General features: G+C 41.7%; 1 protein-coding gene across 1 annotated transcript in view; it reads left to right on the top strand.

Annotated features, from left to right (window-relative positions):
• The first annotated feature begins 1286 nt into the window (after positions 1-1286).
• The window catches only part of NADSYN1 (NAD synthetase 1), a 30230-nt gene continuing 12587 nt past the window's right edge, over positions 1287-18929 (top strand). The window contains exons 1-13 of the mRNA XM_083432844.1: positions 1287-1578; positions 3845-3905; positions 5139-5255; positions 7617-7670; positions 7958-8047; positions 9340-9391; positions 10630-10718; positions 12136-12253; positions 14063-14194; positions 14656-14730; positions 14923-15047; positions 17081-17129; positions 18721-18823. Coding sequence (XP_083288970.1) covers positions 1344-1578; positions 3845-3905; positions 5139-5255; positions 7617-7670; positions 7958-8047; positions 9340-9391; positions 10630-10718; positions 12136-12253; positions 14063-14194; positions 14656-14730; positions 14923-15047; positions 17081-17129; positions 18721-18823 — 1300 coding nt within the window. The 5' untranslated portion in view covers positions 1287-1343. The remainder of the gene's footprint in view (positions 1579-3844; positions 3906-5138; positions 5256-7616; positions 7671-7957; positions 8048-9339; positions 9392-10629; positions 10719-12135; positions 12254-14062; positions 14195-14655; positions 14731-14922; positions 15048-17080; positions 17130-18720; positions 18824-18929) is intronic.

Genomic DNA, 18929 nt, shown 5'->3' on the forward strand with positions numbered 1-18929 from the left:
AGAAAATATGGGGGAGATGAGCATAACAGTCTGGGGGATTTGGGCTAAGGTTAACTTGAGTCATGGTCATCCCCAAACTGCTGTCAGTCACAAGAAAAAAAGGCCACATAAAATGGGGGATTCTTAGTAAAGGAGAACATATGTGACTATTTTTGCACTATCACAGCAGCCCCAGAACATATAAATTAGAGAACATTGCTTTTAGTCAGATTTGTCTCCTTTTAAGAACTACCAAGGAACATCCATGCAGGAGAAAAAGTTGCACAGGGAGCAAGCCTCATTGGACACAGTGGTAATTACTTCCATGTAAAAGTAGGATTGCACTGTTTTAATATTGTGTTATAGTGCTGTAAACCTGCCTTGGGACCTTAGGATGAAGAGCAGGTAATTTAGAATAATTTAGAATAAAGGGGAATGCAGCTATGTTATATTAGGTTTTCCATATTTCAGATACAGGCTGTGGTTGTTAAACGCCTTGCAACTTTATAATAATGGCTTTGTAACTGTGACTTGCTCACTCTTGATTGGTGAAATTGTTTTCCGAGACCAAGACAGACGAAGGCCAACCAACCATGATGCAACATAGATACTACTAAAACAACTACACAGGATATGCAGATATTTAATAGAATCATAGAATCATAGAGTTGGAAGAGACCACAAGGGCCATCGAGTCCAACCCCCAGCCAAGCAGGAAACACCATCAGAGCACTCCTGACATATGGTTGTCAAGCCTCTGCTTAAAGACCTCCAAAGAAGGAGACTCCACCACACTCCTTGGCAGCAAATTCCACTGTCGAACAGCTCTTACTGTCAGGAAGTTCTTCCTAATGTTTAGGTGGAATCTTCTTTCTTGTAGTTTCAAGCACACACATTTTGCTAAGTGCATTTAATTGAACCAAAATCTCGCACAATCATGCTTAAAACAGTACAGATGCCGAAAGAGACGGGGGGGGGAGCCAAAACAAACCCTAGACCTGAAATCGCATGGCCCCCTCCATCAACCCCGTAAACCTTCTCTCCACCCCGACCCACCAATCTAGCGCCCTACAGGATACAGACGCGAGTTCAGCTGAACATAAAGACTCCGTTCATTTATTTACACGGGAACCGAATTACCGTTCTCAACCATTTCTGGCCGCGCGGGGAGAAAACTGAAATACCAAAGGAAGCCAGGGGGGGCGCGAACGCGTTACTAATGGCGTCGCGTCTCTCTACCCTCTCTCATCTCTGTGATGAAAGCCCTCTGCTTGGCGCTGGGATAACGAGAGTGGGAGGTTTAGTTCCATTTTCGAATCCCTTCCAACCTCTATGATTTAGCCCGGAAGTGCCCCGCGGGGCTTATGTGTGGATTCTCTCGCCTGGCCACCCCCCCGGAAGCGAAAGGGTCCGCTTTTGCTCTGGTCTGGGGCTGTCGCTGTGCGTTGTTTACAGTCGACCTGCTGTCGCCGAAGGGCTCCCGGGAGAAGCGAAGCCTCAGGCACCGAAGCACCATGGGCAGGAAGGTGACTGTGGCCACCTGCGCCTTGAATCAATGGGCGCTGGATTTTGATGGCAATCTGGAAAGGATATTGAGAAGTAAGGCAAAGCAAAGAACGCTGGTGTTTCTTGGATGCGGGGGGGGGGGGGGGCGTGTGTGCATATATATGCATGCAGTGATTCTTCAACTTCATTGGACTGGTCATGCGCGGATGCCTGATTATCGTCTTCCAAAGCAACTCTATTCCAAACTTAAAAATGGAAAGCGTAATGCTGGTGGTCAACAAAAGAGGTTCAAAGACTGTCTCAAGGCAAATTGTAAACAATGTAGTATAAACACCAACAATTGGGAAACACTAGCCTGCGAGCAAAGGGACCCGGGTGGCGCTGTGGGTAAAAGCCTCAGCGCCTAGGACTTGCCGATCGAAAGGTCGGCGGTTCGAATCCCCGCGGCGGGGTGCGCTCCCGTCGCTCGGTCCCAGCGCCTGCCAACCTAGCAGTTCGAAAGCACCCCCGGGTGCAAGTAGATAAATAGGGACCGCTTACTAGCGGGAAGGTAAACGGCATTCCGTGTGCTGCGCTGGCTCGCCAGATGCAGCTTGTCACGCTGGCCACGTGACCGGAAGTGTCTGCGGACAGTGCTGGCTCCCAGCCTCTAGAGTGAGATGAGCGCACAACCCTAGAGTGTGTCAAGACTGGCCCATATGGGCAGGGGTACCTTTACCTTTACCTTAGCCTGCGAGCGCTCCAATTGGAGAACAGCCTTTACCAAAGATGTAACTCTGCAATGAATACCTTCCAACTCTGCAATGAATACCTAACTCTATGAAAGGCCGGCACTTCTCTTTACTCTGTGGTTGTGGTGGAGTTAGCTTACCCTGTGCCCCACAGCAGCACAACAATAAATTATGCAAGTGCTAATAAATTATAATAAATGATGCAATGAGATGTTTCAGACACAGGTGCTCTTGTTCAGGGTGCCATGCAGATTTTCCCCTTCCAGGATTCTGTTTCTTTTCTCTTTTTCCAATTATATTTTATTAATTTTCAACATTTTTAGTATATACAATCAAAACACATTTTCATCTTTTCTCTCCACCCCGTTTTCCATGGAGTTGTTGTTTCTCTCCTTCTTCTGTACCCTATCTTCTATCTGTTAAATCATAATCACAATATTATAATGAATTACTTCCGTTGTTCATAACTCAAATCCTGCTCAAGACTTACCAGGCTTCTTTGCTGCACCTCTTACAGTGGCTCTGTAAGGCATGAAGCTGGTATGAGTCTTCAATGATGATCTGTGATGAGAACTGTGATTCAGTTTCCTATCTCTTTAAATGTCACTAAGATACCTAGTGATGACTCTTCATCATGTTGTCTAATTGGGCCCTGCATATTTGATTTGCACAGCTGGGTGTTTTTTTACAATTGAAACACTGCTGTTTTTTGTTTGCAAACTCCAGTTATGGCAGAATTGGTTAATGTTTGTTCCCCTACAAGGTGACTGACATCAGGTGGAGCACAGAGGCAGGACTACCGTGATCTCCAGCTGGCTAGCCCAGCACAGACTGGTTCAAGTGGCAGTTCTAAGCAGTTCAATTTTTCCAGAAAAAGAGATGCCGGAACTCACCATGGACGCCTCCCTTGTTCTCTTATAATAGCAATGGCACCCACCTGAGAGGTGCTGGAACTGAGTTCCAGCGAGTTCCGGCTGAAAAAAGCCCTGGTTCCAAGGATAATGTTGCTGGAAAGCAACAGCAGGAAAAGGCTGTTGTGGTCAAGTTCTGTTTGTAGGCTTCTTGCAGGCATTTGGTTGGTGACCAGGGAACAGGATGCTGGACTAGCTAATCCTTCGGTCTGATCCAGAAGGACATTTCTTATAATTTGTAAAGCTTGTATGTTCTGTGTAAGCTGTAAGAGAGCTCAGTGCATAGTTATTGCTCTGTGATAGCCATTTCATGCACCTGTGTTCTCCACTGATTGCAGTTAAAACAGTTCTTTGAATCTGAGTTGTACATAGGGCAGTAAGTACCCCATTGGAAAAAGAAAATATTCTGTACCAAGAAAGACTGATGCTGATGACAATTTGCATGAAGCACGTCCTCTCAGTTATTGAATAGTCTCAGGCTTTTGAGATTTCAAAATGGAGCGCTCACGTATTTTCAAGCACTTTTTGTACAACCATAAGAGCTGGGAATTTGCTTTAAAAAACCTGAGATTCTGAGGAAGCTGTATTGAGGCATCACATGCTGCCATTTTTTGTGCTCTACTGAGTCGTATCATTCATGTCGCTATACTTGAAGATGTAGGATTCTTCCCTTCCATGAGATTGCCAAAGATTAATAATTATAATTTGATATTCTAGGTATTGAAATTGCTAAACAGAAGGGAGCAAGATACCGGCTTGGGCCAGAACTTGAAATTTGGTGAGAATTGCTTAACCATTTCATATTTTTTATTACCCTCCATGCTGAAAAGACATGTAGTCCTTTTGCAGTTAAAAAGAGAAATATGATTTTCCTAATCCTCCATAACCTTGGGGAGTAAGGATATCAAGTATGTTAGAAATATGTCAAAGTAAATGTAACTGAAATGTTTCTGTACATAGCTATAGCTATTGTAACCATACTTAAGTAAAATATTATTTTGCATTGTTTCTGAAAATTGTTCAGATACAATGCTGTGCAAACTTAGCAGGGGTGGCATCCAGAGCAGTCGACTAGTCACCAGAATCACATTCCACCCTCTTGTTCCTGTCTTTATATGGGAGACGGGAAAGCCAGTTTTCATCTGCTCACCTCTTCAGACAGGTGATCAGCACTTTTAAAGGTGACAGTGTTAACGCTCACTGCTATGCTTACTGGTTTTTGAGTTGGGCTATGCAATGTTTGAAACATTTAACCTTAAGAGATTAATTGTCCTCAACACTTCTATTCTACCTTCTGAAATAATGTGCAAACTTCTTTCTGTCCATTTGTGGAGCAAAGGGGGGGGGGGGTTGTAGTTGGAGAGGAAAGAGAACCATCTCATTCATGCCAATAGCATAACCAGTAGCAAATTTGATTGTGGACAGCAGAAGGATGAGATAGAGATTTTAATACAAAAAGGAAATAATTCTGTATCCTACATACAGTGGTACCTCAGGTTACATACGCTTCAGGTTACAGACTCCGCTAACCCAAAAATAGTGCTTCAGGTTAAGAACTTTGCTTCAGGATGAGAACAGAAATCATGCTTCTGCGGCGCAGCAGCAGCGGGAGGCCCCATTAGATAAAGTGGTGCTTCAGGTTAAGAACAGTTTCAGGTTAAGAATGGACCTCCGGAACGATTTAAGTACTTAACCCGAGGTACCACTGTACTTATTTCTTTAACGTCAATTACCACTGGAGTAATATAATATAATATAATATAATATAATATAATATAATATAATATAATATATAAATTTATATTTATATAAAATTTATATTTATATAAAAATATAATATAATAATATACTCTTGGTTCAAGTGGTTGTTTCACATTAATTGGTACAATTAATGTACAATTGCCTATATTGAAGTGGTTCTGCTTTAGGTAATTTCTCTTGCGAAAGCTCATAATTTCCTTCTTGGTATGAAAATAATGTGTTTGTCGATATGATTCTTGTTTTCATGCAGTGGATATGGCTGCTCTGATCATTACTATGAGTCTGATACACTTCTACATTCATTTCAAGTTCTGGCCAAACTTTTGGAATCTCCTGTTACACAAGACATAATCTGTGATGTTGGAATGTAAGTTACCTTGTAATTAAATGTGCGTACATTAGCTTGAGATCCATGGTTTGTTTATTTATTGGCTTCATACCCCATCCTTCCTCCGGAAGGAGCCCAGGGTAGCAAACACATCCACATTTTGTTTTTTGAAAAGGATTCTAAAACAGGAAAAACATTCTAACAACAGTTTCAGTTAAAAATACCTAAAAAACAGTTACAGTTTTCTAGTACTAACCCTTTGAATTGGGCCTGGTAGCTCACTGGCAGCCAGTGGAGTGCTTTCAGGATCGGTGACAGATGTTCCCATTGGGCTGCCTCAATTACCAAACTAGCAGCCACATTTTGTACTAGTTGCAGCTTCTGCACTATCTTCAAATGCAGCCCCACATAGAATGCATTACAGTAGTCCAAGCAGAACACTAGAGCGTGGACAACTGAGGTCAGGCTGCCCTGGTCCAGGAATGGCTGTAGCTAGTGATCCAGCCAAAGCTGAGCATATGCTCTGCTCGTCACAAATATGTACTCTATGTGTAGCATTCCTAGCCACATGCATGTCGTGTTTTGCTATGCAGCACAACCTCTCAATTATTTTCTGTGACCTCATTTCCTCCATGCTATTCTGTGAACAGAAAAAGAAGTAATAATGTATTGGGAGCAGAACTTCTTCATAACTGGTCTGGAGTTAGGGGTGAGCAGTGAAATGACCAGGTTTGCTGATAATACCAGGTTCTTTAGGGTGGTAGAATAAAAAGGGGTTGCGTGGAGCTGTACAAAGATCTCTCCAAAGTCTGTGAATGGGTGTTAAAATGTCAAATATGGTTCATTGTAAGCAAAGGATGCACGTGGGGGCTAAAGAACAACAACCCTCAATTGTTCTGACTTCACACATGCCCTAACGGGTTGGTAACATTGCAGAAGCAAAATATTGGGGCTGTGGTAGATAGCTCAGTGAAAATGTTGACCTGGTTTGCTGCCCCTGTGGGGGGGGGGGAAACAAACAAATTATGTGGTAGGCATCACTAGCAATGGGATTGGGACTGAAACTAGCAACTTGATTATGCTTTTATATGAAAGTATGATATTGTGGCCAATTTTATCCCAGTGGGTGATGAAATTACTGCCTTGAAAGTGTGTGGGTCTTGTAGAGAAGGAAGCTAAGGACAATTTGGACTTGTTATTATTAACTCTTAACAACCTAGCAGTACATGATGCTATTTTCATTTCATTCATACTTTTGCAAGCACATGGAGGGGGCAGCCCTTGCACGACTAGTCTTGATTAAAAGGGGGGAGTCTTGGCAATATCCTTCATTTTCTTTAACCTGGTTCTGTTCTTCACTGGATGCAGGCTTCTCATAGCTCTTTAGACTTTTTTATTTTTCATGACCTTGTTTCCACATTTCATTCTCTTTTTGCAGCTGTTTCCTTCAAAGTACACACTGTTCTTATCTCCTGGTCTTCCTGTTCCGGCTGGTTTTTTGACAACTCCAGCAGTTTTTGGTAGTACTAGACTTATAACCCCTTTAGCCTTGTTAAAGGGGAAAAAAGACATGTTCACCCATCTGTGTCGTGTTTCATTCCATTATTTCATACGTTTGTTTCATAACAATATGACCCTCATTTGAAGTACTGCGTTGTATTCAATGTAGTGCTGAGGGTGTGGTTCTGTCAATGCAAGGATTTTCCTTCTGTGGCTGAACCTTCCCCTCTCCTCTTGCCACACATCCTCTAAATCTGTTCCAGGGCTTCCCCCAACCCTTCAGAGTGAATTTAGGGAGGGGGGGAATCAGGGGGAATTCCTACCACGTTGGTAGGAATCCTTGTACTGGCTTCCCCTAGTGCAGTTGACCCATTGTGTACACTTCTGGTCATTACACTTCAGCAGAGATGTTGTAGAGCTGGAAAAGGTACAGAACAGGATAGCCAAAATGATGAAGGGGCTGGAGCAACTCCCCTATGAGGAAAGGTGAAGCCATTTGGGGTTTTTTAAAAGTTAAAAAAAGGGTAAAATGATTAACAGAGATTCCTCTTCTCCAGTACTGAGCACATTTGTACAATCTCAGTCATATATAAATGAAGTGGGATCTGCAGAAGGCTAGAATCTAGTTTTGCCTTGCCTAGATGATGGGCATGCAATGGGGACGCCTGCAGCACTGAATTGGCTGTTTCTGGCAAGGTGGGGTTATAATAGGAAGAGTGACAACAGTGAGAAATATTTCTGGTGTGTGCTAGAACAGACGTTTTGAGTGCATCAGAGTCTAGGTGTGTGAAAGATACTCAAAATTCCATTATTTTGTTCAGGTCCTCTCATATACATATATATGTGAATGTCATCTTTAGTAAGGAATCTCTTGATTACACATTTTTATTATTTCTGCAGGCCTGTTATGCACCGAAATGTTCGCTACAATTGCAGAGTGATCTTCTTAAACAAGTACGTGGCTGCTTTCCAATCAAAGTACTCTTCCTCTCTTTTTCAGAATGTGCCTCTCTGGGATACTCTGTGTGCTTGTGTTTAGGTGTAGATTTAATCCCCATTTTTAAAGTGGAAAACCTAATGCTTAGGCCTAAGTATATGTTTGATTGTTCTCTGTTGAAATAAGCAGATTTCAAAATCCTTAACTTTGGCTGGGTTGCAATAAAAAAACATTTCTCAAGGGCCTTGTTTTCATTTTGTTGCACTACATGTCTTCATGGGTAGCTTTATTTGTTTTATTCAAGGAAAATACTTCTGATACGACCAAAGATGGCGCTGGCAAATACAGGAAACTACCGGGAGATGCGATGGTTCACTCCTTGGAGTAGATCACGGCAAGTTCCTATACTTCATTGTGATAGCTATTCTAGAGAATTGGGTTGCTCCTTGACGTATATCATGCCAAACCTCTGTTAGAAGATCTTTCAGGAGGCTTTGTTGTGTGGCTTGTCTTAAACATCTTTTTAAAAAATCATTGCCAGAATTGCACCCATGCTGACATTGCATCCTGGTATAATACTTTGTCATGAGCACCATGTGGCATGCTAGCCATGCATGGCAGCCCGCCAAAGCTGTGTTTGTCCTTTGCATGAGACCGCAAAGCCAGGAGGGTTGTCCTCTCAGGCTGTAAAGCTGCCCTTGGGGCTGCCCCTGAAACTGACCCAGAAACTCCAGCGGGTGCAGAATGCTGCAGCGAAACTCCTTATGGGGTCCCCGCTGCAGTATCACATTCACCCAGTGCTATACCAGCTGCACTGGCTCCCAGTGGAGTACAGGATCAGGTTTAAGGTGCTGGTTTTAACCTTTAAAGCCCTATACGGCCTAGGGCCCTCATACCTACGGGACCGCCTCTTCTGGTATGCCCCACGGAGGACCTTATGGTCTGCTAACAACAACACCTTGAAGATCCTGGGCACCAGGGAAATTAGACTGGCCTTGACTAGAGCCAGGGCCTTTTTGGCTGTGGCCCCGGCCTGGTGGAATACTCTGCCACAAGAGACCAGGGCCCTGCAGGATTTGACATCTTTCCGCAGGGCCTGCATGACGGAGCTGTTCCGCCAGGCCTTTGGGCAGAATGCAGTTTGACTTGCTTTCCTTTGTATAAAACAAGCCCAAAGGAGGCCCCCAACCCGCTCACAGGTCCTTGTATGATCAGTGGAAACAGTTGGTCTTGGCAAGTATTAACCACTCTCAATTCCACCCTGACATTTGCCACCTGCCCAGATTTTAACTTGTCTGAATTAATTTTAAGATGGATTTTAATTAATTGATGTCTGTTTTTATGTTTATTGTGTTGTTTTTATGATGTTAGCCGCTCTGAGCTCAGCCTCGGCCGGAGAGGGCGGGATACAAATAAAAATGTATTATTAATATAATTATTATTAAAGTTGCATTTGACTTTTAAATTATTATTAGATCTCAGGCTTGGTAGGTTGCAAGTTGTGCGGGCCTCGTTTATGAAAAGCTTCTGCTTTAACTTGATATTTTTTTAAAAAAACCCCTCCTTGTCACAGAGTTTTAGCTGAAGAGGTTTGGCAGTGTGTTAAAATTTAGGATATTGAAAAGTGTGTTTAAGTGCTTATTTGTCACATAATTCCCCCCCCCCCCCCGCATACCTCTCCTTTAGGCATGTGGAAGAGTATTTTCCTCCCAGGATGATACAAGAGATAACAGTTCAGGTACAATGCTTTGATACATATGGGGGATAGCAGTATAATAATAATAAAATCCACCACCTTTGACTGTCGACCATGACTGGATCTAGTCACGTCAAAGAAGTGATTCAATTAAACGCATTGTAAACTTCATACAGGGAAGTTCCGTTGGCGAAAAATGGGACTCCACAGTGCCATCTGGTGTTATAATGCTTATAAAGCGCTTTATCTTTACAAATGTTGCCGTGTCCCAAGGTTTAGATACTATCAGTTTAATGTTACAGGTGCTAACTGGTGATTTTTGTTCTCCTTTCCATGTTCTTATATTTGGAATATAAATAAATTCAAAAACTAAAGTTGATTGAAAACTCATGTATTATTACTGTTAATGGGACATGCATAGCCTTGCACTTCGAATTTTCCTGATTAAATGTTACCTCAGTATTTATACGCTGTATTCTCTTGCCAAAAAGGCAGTTTCTGCAGTGTACAAATTTAAAATGAAAGCTCATGTAAAACAAGCCATAGGATGTTTTGGAGACCATGGGCACATTTGCAAATCAGGTGAATTGTTGTGGGTGCCACACCATATCCTATTCTTCTGGCTAGATTCTGCAGGAAGAGGGGACCCTGAGGCTAACAGCGAAGGCCTCTGTGATTGTCATGTTGGCAACTCTCATTTAATTCCATTAGCCTTAATACAATGGTTATGTTAGCATAGCCCTTAACCATAGCTGTTGCTCATCCGGATTCACTTTCAAACCAGGGTTTGAAGCAAGTTTAAATTATCTGATTTAAACTAAAACCTTGCTTAATATTAAAAGTTAACACTGGACTGATTGGAGAGAAGGGCAGGAGAGGAGGAATTGTGAAACCCCATAGTCCACTTGTGATACCTTTTTCCTTGGTTAAGGGATCAGAAACATGCCTTTCAGAAGTGCAGTTTCCAGAGCTTAATTTCCTGACATGTTTTGTAGCTGAGAGCTACTGTGCCCAATATTACATCTTGTGACTTGGATTATAATTGGCCATCCCTGTGTTATGGTACAGTATGTTCCAACTAAAAAAATATAAATGATGTAAACACTAGTTTCATAACCTTTTCGAGAGGTGTTTTTATTCGGGTATTGTGAGTCAAATTGCATACGATAAAAGCCTTTATCACAGCTTTAGATGGATCATTTTGTATGTTGGTCAATCACTGGGGCGTGGATTATTTTTTCCTATTCCAATGGCCCATCTTCACTCCTTGCTTGTCTTAGGAAAGTGTCCCATTTGGTGATGCAGTTCTGGCAACTTTAGATACCTGCATAGGGAGTGAAATCTGTGAAGAACTGTGGACACCAGTCAGGTAAGAGAGGTGAATTAAGGTTTGGAGAGGATTCCCAAAACTGCTAAAATAAATAAAATCCAAATCAATTTTGCAGTTAACATTGAAGACCCCTTCGCCCTCTCTCCCTCTCTCTCTGTGGAACATTCTAGAGAACAAGTCAGGTTAATCAGTAAGATGGCAATATGGAGAACTTTCATTGTAGATATTTCTGTATCCACAAATGTTCTTAAATTGTTTATTGCTTGTTTTAAACACTGAATACAGTGGTACCTCGGTTTTCAAACTTAATCTTTTCCACAAGTCCGTTCTTAAACCGAAACTGTTCTTAAACCAAGGCGCGCTTTCCCTAACGAGGCCTCCCGCCGCCGGTGCCCTTCCACCATTCGGTGTCCATTCTTAGACTGAGGTAAAGTTCGCAAACTGGGACACTACCTCTGGTTTTGCGGAGTTCATAAACCGAATAGTTTGTAAACAGGGCTGTTCTTAAACCGATGTACCACTGTATTTAGTAATTGTGCGTGGGGGTGGGGGCGGTTGAGCTTTTCTAATTTGAGGAAATAAATGTTCATATCCAAAGTCACTGATCATAAATACCAAACTTAAACCATAATAATATAAAGAATAATGGTAGTAACGATAACTCTGTATGCATAAAAAGAAATCTGATAACAAGCATCAGCAAATCATTAAATCAGAGGGTATCTATGCTTCCTGTAGCTTGAGGTGCTCATAGACTATGTCCATGTTATTACCAGAGCTTCAGTTTACATTTCATATTTGCACAATAGTTTTTCTTAATTACTTTATAATGTAAGCATGGGCTTGGCATTCGTAAATTGACTTTTCTAAAGTCAATATATGGAGCTCAGTCATCCATAAACATTCGATTCAGTGTAAAGCAGGCATAGGCAAACTCCTGCCCTCCAGATGTTTGGGACTACAATTCCCATCATCCCTGACCACTGGCCCTGTTAGCTAGGGATGATGGGAATTGTAGTCCCAAACATCTGGAGGGACAGAGTTTGCCTAAACCTGGTGTAAAGCTGCAAGGCATGTGGGACGTTGCACACTGGCTGCAGTGCTCTAGATTGGTGGCACTATCTCATACATTGGACTTGACGAGAGGCACTCTTACCAAAGAGTGGGCAACACTCACATAGATGACGATTTCCAAATGAAGACTTCATCCGTCTTGCTGCGTACTCTACTCATGCAGTAATGGTGGTGTAAGTGGCATTTTCTGTATGGGTATATTAGTTGTATCCGAACATCTGTTCCCTAGAAGAGCTCTTTGGTGGCAGTGAAACTGCATTTTCCATGTAGTCAAACAGCAAGCTGTTGCTGTGCTAAATTTTGATCCAGTAGCACAATGCAAATTTTGGATCGCACACAGCTGCAAGCTTTTCACTTAATTTGTGGTTCCTCAATTTCATAGTCCTCACATTGAAATGGGAATTGATGGAGTGGAGATCTTCACAAATTCTTCAGCGAGTCACCATGTATTGCGAAAAGCTAATACCCGAGTGGAATTGGTAAATTTTGCAACAGCAAAGGTAGGTCAAATAACCCCCACATTTTAACCTGATTTTTCATTAAATGGTGTGTGTGACAGTGATATCTAATCAATATAATTCAAGATGGCAAATGTAGTGTTGCCCAAAAGTCTCTGTTCCCAGAGTCAGACTTCCTTGGGGCCAGCAAGGCTGCTTCATTATCTATCTTCAGATCATAATCTGTAAAGCGTAGTCATGTTGAATTATCCTTTATAACCTAGGACTTGATTTTAGTGCTTGTGAAAAGAAAGAAATCCCTGGCCATGGTAGTTACCTTTAAGCCAGCAATGGCCAAACTTGGCCCTCCAGCTGTTTTGGGACTACAATGCCCATCACCCCTAGGACCAGTGGTCAGGGATGATGGGAATTATAGTCCCAAAACAGCTGGAGGGCCAAGTTTGGCCATCGCTGCTTTAAGCAGATGATCAGTTTTTGGAACCCTGACAAGAAAACACAGGATAAATTTCCACAAAAAACTGATTACTTCAGTATGGATTCTCTTGTAAACTGAGATACTCTGCAGTGGCCAGAAGTTATTTTTCTGATAGCAGCAATTTGGCAAAAAGTTTCCCTCTTGATCATGGAAATGAGCTATAGTTCTTTGAAAAGTATCTGTATTTGATGTCTGGCTCCCACAACCTCCCTGACTTCTTTACATAATTCTGTAACCAGGAGCAGATTGTGTGGGGAGAAGTAAGTGGCTGAGTTGTGTGGGTGAAAGCAAAATACTAGGCCTTGTTGCTTTTATATTTGTGGAGCTGGTATTGTTTCCCACTGCTTGTTAACTTGCTGTGGCACGGGTGGCCCCAGTTGTTTGTAAGGACTTGTTGAGAACGGCCTTGCCTTTACGCTGATGCTCCTATTAAACATATTGGAGCTAGACTACTAGACAAGGCAGGACTACCCTTAAAGACAGTCTGAAGATGCTAGTGTAGAATGCAGCCACCAGAGTACTGACAGGCACTTCTGTGCAATTTCATAGAACATCTACTTTGTGCAATATGCGCTAGCTGCCTCTTTGTTACCAGGCCCAGTTCAGGGTGTTGACTCTTAATGCATAGAGCTCTGAATGACTCCAGGCCTAGGTATTTGACAGGGCACTTCTCCCCATATCAGCCAGCCCAAGCTCCGAGATATGGGACAGGGACTCCTGCTTGTGGTCTCATCAGTACATTTAGCTTGCTGTGCAGGGACCTTAGAGTAGGTCGTTCTTTGTAGTGGTGCGCCAGCTGCAGAGCTCCCTGCCCTGGAGGCATAGATGGCCACAACACTGATAGAGATTGCAAAACTTCTCTAACTTCTGGAGTTGTGGTTAGATTGTTTTGAGCAAGCCTTGAATTTGTCTGGTATTATACCACTGACATGTGTGTGTTGGGGGGTATGTTACAGATCAGGCATAGGCAAACTTCGGCCCTCCAGATGTGTGGGACTACAATTCCCATCATCCCTAGCTAACAGGACCAGTGGTCAGGGATGATAAGAATAGTAGTCCCAAACATCTGGAGGGCCGGAGTTTGCCTATGCCTGTTGTTGATGCTTTAATGTTGATGTTTTAATTGTGTTCTGTGAATTTTTAATAATATGGCTTTGTTTGCTGTTATGGAAATTACTTTGAGGGCACTTGTTGATGAAGCATTCTGTTGACGGACAAAAGTGTGGCTTCCCATAAATTGCTCACAGCAGCTCTCTAAAAGTAGAATGAAAAGCATTTTTTTGCTATGTTATTTAAAAGGTTAATATTATTGTGGCAGTTAGTGACATATGGGCTGAATTGTCTTTTTAATAATATATGTGTGCATGCTTTTTTAGAATGGTGGGATATATGTCATGGCTAACCAGAAAGGCTGTGATGGCGATCGTCTGTATTATGATGGCTGTGCTATGATCTCTATGAATGGAGACATTGTTGCTCAAGGACTTCAGTTTTCTCTGGATGATGTGGTAATGCATTCATTTATTCATTAAATTGTAATGTACTAATGCATCATAAAAATATCTCACAGTGGTTTACATCAGTATAAAACAAAACAAAACAATAAAATAATAAAGAAACAAGTTAATAACAAACATCAGTTGTGGAAGATGTACTGTAATCTTTAATTGCCTGCATAGGCCTGGTGGACTACAAAAGTTTTCAGTAGGTGTTTAAATGCTGGCACAGAAGGTGCCCACTTCTCGGAATTGTGCTTGAGAGTGCTGCAAAATACTCTTAAAAGGACACTCCTGTGTGTTAGTGTGAGTGCATAATGGGAGTTTTATTTACTATTTTACTATTTTATTTACATTCAAAGTAAAAGTATGTTAGAAATTCTTATGCCTTTAGTATAAATGAGAAAACACATCAAAAATGGTTCTCTAAACTCAGTACCTTATTACAGGTTGATATCACTGTCGTTTTTTAGGAAGTGTTGACTGCCACACTGGACTTGGAAGATGTCAGAAGTTACAGGGCGGAAATATCCTCTCGAAACTTAGCAGTAAGAATTCCTTATATGTGATTCCCCTCCCCACAAGGTGCTTGTTAGGTTAGAAACTACAGCCAATGTGAGCTAAAACTGAAGCATCCAGACAGATACTGTATTCCAGAACATAAGAAAACAGCCTGCTTTTCTACAGGTAAAATGCCTCTCATTTTCTGAACCTTCTCTTTTTCCGTTTTAATTGAGCAGGGAAGCAGAGTGACTCCTTACCATAGAATAAAAGTAAATTTTGCCCTGTCATGTTTTGATGACGTATGTACACCTGTGAGCGAGCCAATCCAGTGGAGGTATCATAGTCCTGAGGAAGAGATCAGGTAGGCAAAATTAGGAAGAAGCCTGTCTCCTTGTATAACATCTCCCTGTCTGATGCAAACAGAGCAGAGTTGGACCGCACCACTCCACTTTTCCCCTCCATGATCAGTCCCATAAGCTTTAGTTTGTACTCCTGGGCTCCCCAACCCCCTTTACTAGATAAGCCACAAGTCTTTAGAGCAGGGAAAGAAATCATTAATTATCCTTATTGGAGATTTAAAAATGAGATGTTGAACTTCTGAACAAGTGTTCTACAAAGTGTGCTCATTTTCAAGGCTGATATTTCTGCAAGATTCCCTCCAAGGTTGATAGCTAAGTAAACAGATTTGGAGCAGTTTGGAACTTAATAGCAAGCAACATTTCCATTCTCCATAACTGAACACTGTTCAGCCTCAGCCTTCTGCTAAGTGGACGTTGATTCTCTGTGGTGAAATGTGATGAAGAATGACAGAATCCTTCTTACAGACTCTTTCCCAACCTTCATTTTTGTACAGTCTACCTTCTAATTCCATTTTTCTATTATTATTTTTAATGCCTTAAGTATTCTTATGGAAAGTGAAAATTATGTACTACAATATAGCCTTCCCTCACCCTTTCCCATTGTGTTCAAAAGTTCTAAAACTTAAAATGAACAGGCACAACAATACTAGACACATTTAAATGGAATTTATTTCAGAGGAATTGACTTCCTGAAATAAAATACAGATAGAAGCCACATGTGAAGCATCCATTGCTGGGACATTTCAGACCCTTGCTACCAGGAGCTTCTGTTCATTTGTGCTAATTCTAAGCAAGCATATGTAGGGCTGTGATATAAACCTAGTTCTGAAGAGCACATGTCTGATGTAACAGTGTAAGGTCGTTCTGTAGGATAGAGTAAGGATTTGGTTGAATAATTGGGAATATAGCGGGTATACCTGAAGGAGCATCTCCACCCCCATCATTAAACCCGAACACTGAAGTCCTCCTCTGAGGGTCTTCTGGCAGTTCCCTCATTGCGAGAAGTGAGGTTACAGGGAACCAGGCAGAGGGCCTTCTCGGTAGTGGTGCCCGCCCTGTGGAACACCCTCCCTTCAGATGTTAAGGAAATAAACAACTATCTGACTTTATCAGGAAATGTTTAATGTCTGATGTTTTACAATTTTTAATATATGCTGTAAGCTGCCCAGAGTGGCTGGGAAAACTCAGCTAGCTGGGTGGGGTATTATTATTATTATTATTATTATTATTATTATTATTATTATTTATTAATTATCATATCAGACTAAGACTGGGAAGCCCAGGTTCAAATCCCTACTCAACCATGGAGGTCAGTGGGTGACCTTGGCCCAGCATAATCTACTCTGTGAGGACAAAATTGTTTATTTGTGTACACACAAGTGTGTGGGAGAACCATGTATGTTTCCCTGAGTTCCTTTGGTAGGATACAAATAAAATAAAAATAAAATAAGCATATTGCAGGCCTCTTTTTCCATGATTTTAGCACTAGGGTATGGATAGGATGCAATCATTGCTCAGTTCTGGAAAAGGAACAGTTCCCCCAGCCCTTCTCACTTACTGTTGGTATATCTGTTGAAAGAGCAAAGCTGTGGTTTATATCGAAATGTGCCCTTCATAACGGATATGAAATGCCTGGATCCATTTCAGTCTGAATTCATGTCCCTGTCACGACACTGAAACTGTCTTGGTCACCCAGGTTGAAGACATTTGTTGATGGCGTGTGACCGTGCTCATTCTCCTACTCCTCTTCATGGTTCTCGATACCATTGACCAGTTTAAGTAACTTGCTCTGTAACCCTGTGACACCTACCTGGAAAGAAGTCACATTGATTTCTGAGTAAATATGCACAGGATTGTGCTGTCAGTTTTGTGTGTGTGCGCGCGTGCGTGTGCGTGCAATGTAAATAGAGACCATGAAATTAAAAATAAAATATAGGTGCTGCCAAGGTGCAATCCCAGGAGAAGCTCCAATGATTTTGTGAGAATATGCCTTCTTTCCTCAGTCATCTTGAAACAGGTGCTCTTTTGCTTTCAGCCTTGGCCCTGCATGTTGGCTTTGGGACTATTTGCGGCGCAGTAAACAGGTAAAGACTTCTACTCCCTCATTCAACTAAATTAGCCATCCCCAGTCTTATGTCCTTCAAAAAAATTGGACTACAACTCAAAATATCTCAGGGGCACCAGGTTGGAGAAGGCTGAATTTTTTATTTAAAAAAAGGGTAATGGAAAGTCTGCATGGATTTTGAGATGAAGATACTTTTAACTTACAATTGCAGGTTGCCCATTCTTGTTTCTTTCTGAAATAGGTAGCAAAACTGGTATTTATGGAGTGTTTTTTACTGTTTAAAGATGTTTTGACTTAATTTGATCTGCTTGATTTCCCCCCATTCATAGTATTCCACAGCCCCTAATGTCTTAAAGTTAAGGAGACAGTTGGGGAAAATCAGTAAAGATAAGCTTGGTGAATTGCCTTGGAAGCAGGACATAGTTTTGCTTGCCATGAATAGGGATTTGCTGTGCTGACACACTTCTTTTATTTTTTAAAATTATATTCATATGCAGGCAGCTTTATTATATAATTACTCTATCTTAAAAATCAGTGAAGTGCCCTTTGTCCAAAAATGGATTTCAGGGCAGTGCACACTTTTTTAAAAAGCACCCAATTATAAAAAAACAAACCAACAACAAAATTTAAGAGGAATAAAACCACCTAACCGGACAAAAATAATTTTTTTAATGTCTGGGTAAGTAAAAAGGTTTTAATCCGGTGCCGGAAAGAATACATTGTTGATGCCATGCATATCTGCCTCAGGAGGGCATTACATAGTTGTGTTGCACCATAGACAAAGCATATACATGACATACTTTTCCTAAAGATGGAACACAGAGAAGGACCACCTTGGACTATCATAGTGCATAGACAACTTGGTGTGGGAGGAGGTGCTTCTTCTGATAGTTGTGGCCTGAGTTGGTATGGGTTTTTAAAGGAAAGCACTAGCACCTTGAATTGCCTGATAATGAATATGGAGTCTATGGGTGGTATTCAACTAAATCATTGTGCCAGTTTCCCACCCCTACGTCAGAACCACATGTTCAGTACACTCCATGTTCACTACATTTCTGGTAAATCAGCCAGAAACAAAACAAAAGGCCTACAGTGCTATTCTACCCATATCTACTTAGAAGTAAGTTTTATTAGGATTAGGATTGCAGCCTTACAGTATAAGAGACGTGATACATAAGGGAAAAGGAATGAGGAAGGCATTCCGGTACCAACTGTTTCATACTGTTCACAAACGTATTGGATATTTTTTGTTATCTTCTGTGTACCTCACCTTGAGGTGGTTGCTTAGAAGGTGAATGATAAATTGATTATGATGATGATAGTCATTATGCAACAATATTATTATCCGGAAGGATCACAGCAGAAATAAATTCTGAGAAGGGTAGAGTCAAATGGGAGTTGTTCTCAGCCAAATGACGGAAGGGGCCTTGTTTTGTCATATGCATTTTAATTCTGATCTGAAAAGGGAGTCTTGGGACCACAGCTGGCCAGAAGTGAATAAGATTAGGGTGGATATATAGTTTGTGCAGCGGTGGGCTGAATAGTCAGATACATGGTTGCCAACAATGTTCTGTTTTCTTTCTTTCCCCACTCTGTTGCAATTCGTTAAGGGAGGATTTCTTTTGCCACTTAGTGGTGGCGTGGACAGTTCTTCTGCCGCCTGCGTTGTGTACTCCATGTGTCTTCAGGTTTGTCATGCAGTACAGAATGGAAGTAAGTGCACATGAATAGCTGTGATGACCGGAGGTTAGCTATAGATCAGAGATGTGATCCTCTGGATGTTGTTAGACTCCAGAATTCATGAGCCCTGGCCAGCATA

This window comes from Podarcis tiliguerta (assembly GCF_965153285.1).
Source record: "Podarcis tiliguerta genome assembly, chromosome: 1".
NCBI lineage: Eukaryota > Metazoa > Chordata > Lepidosauria > Squamata > Lacertidae > Podarcis > Podarcis tiliguerta.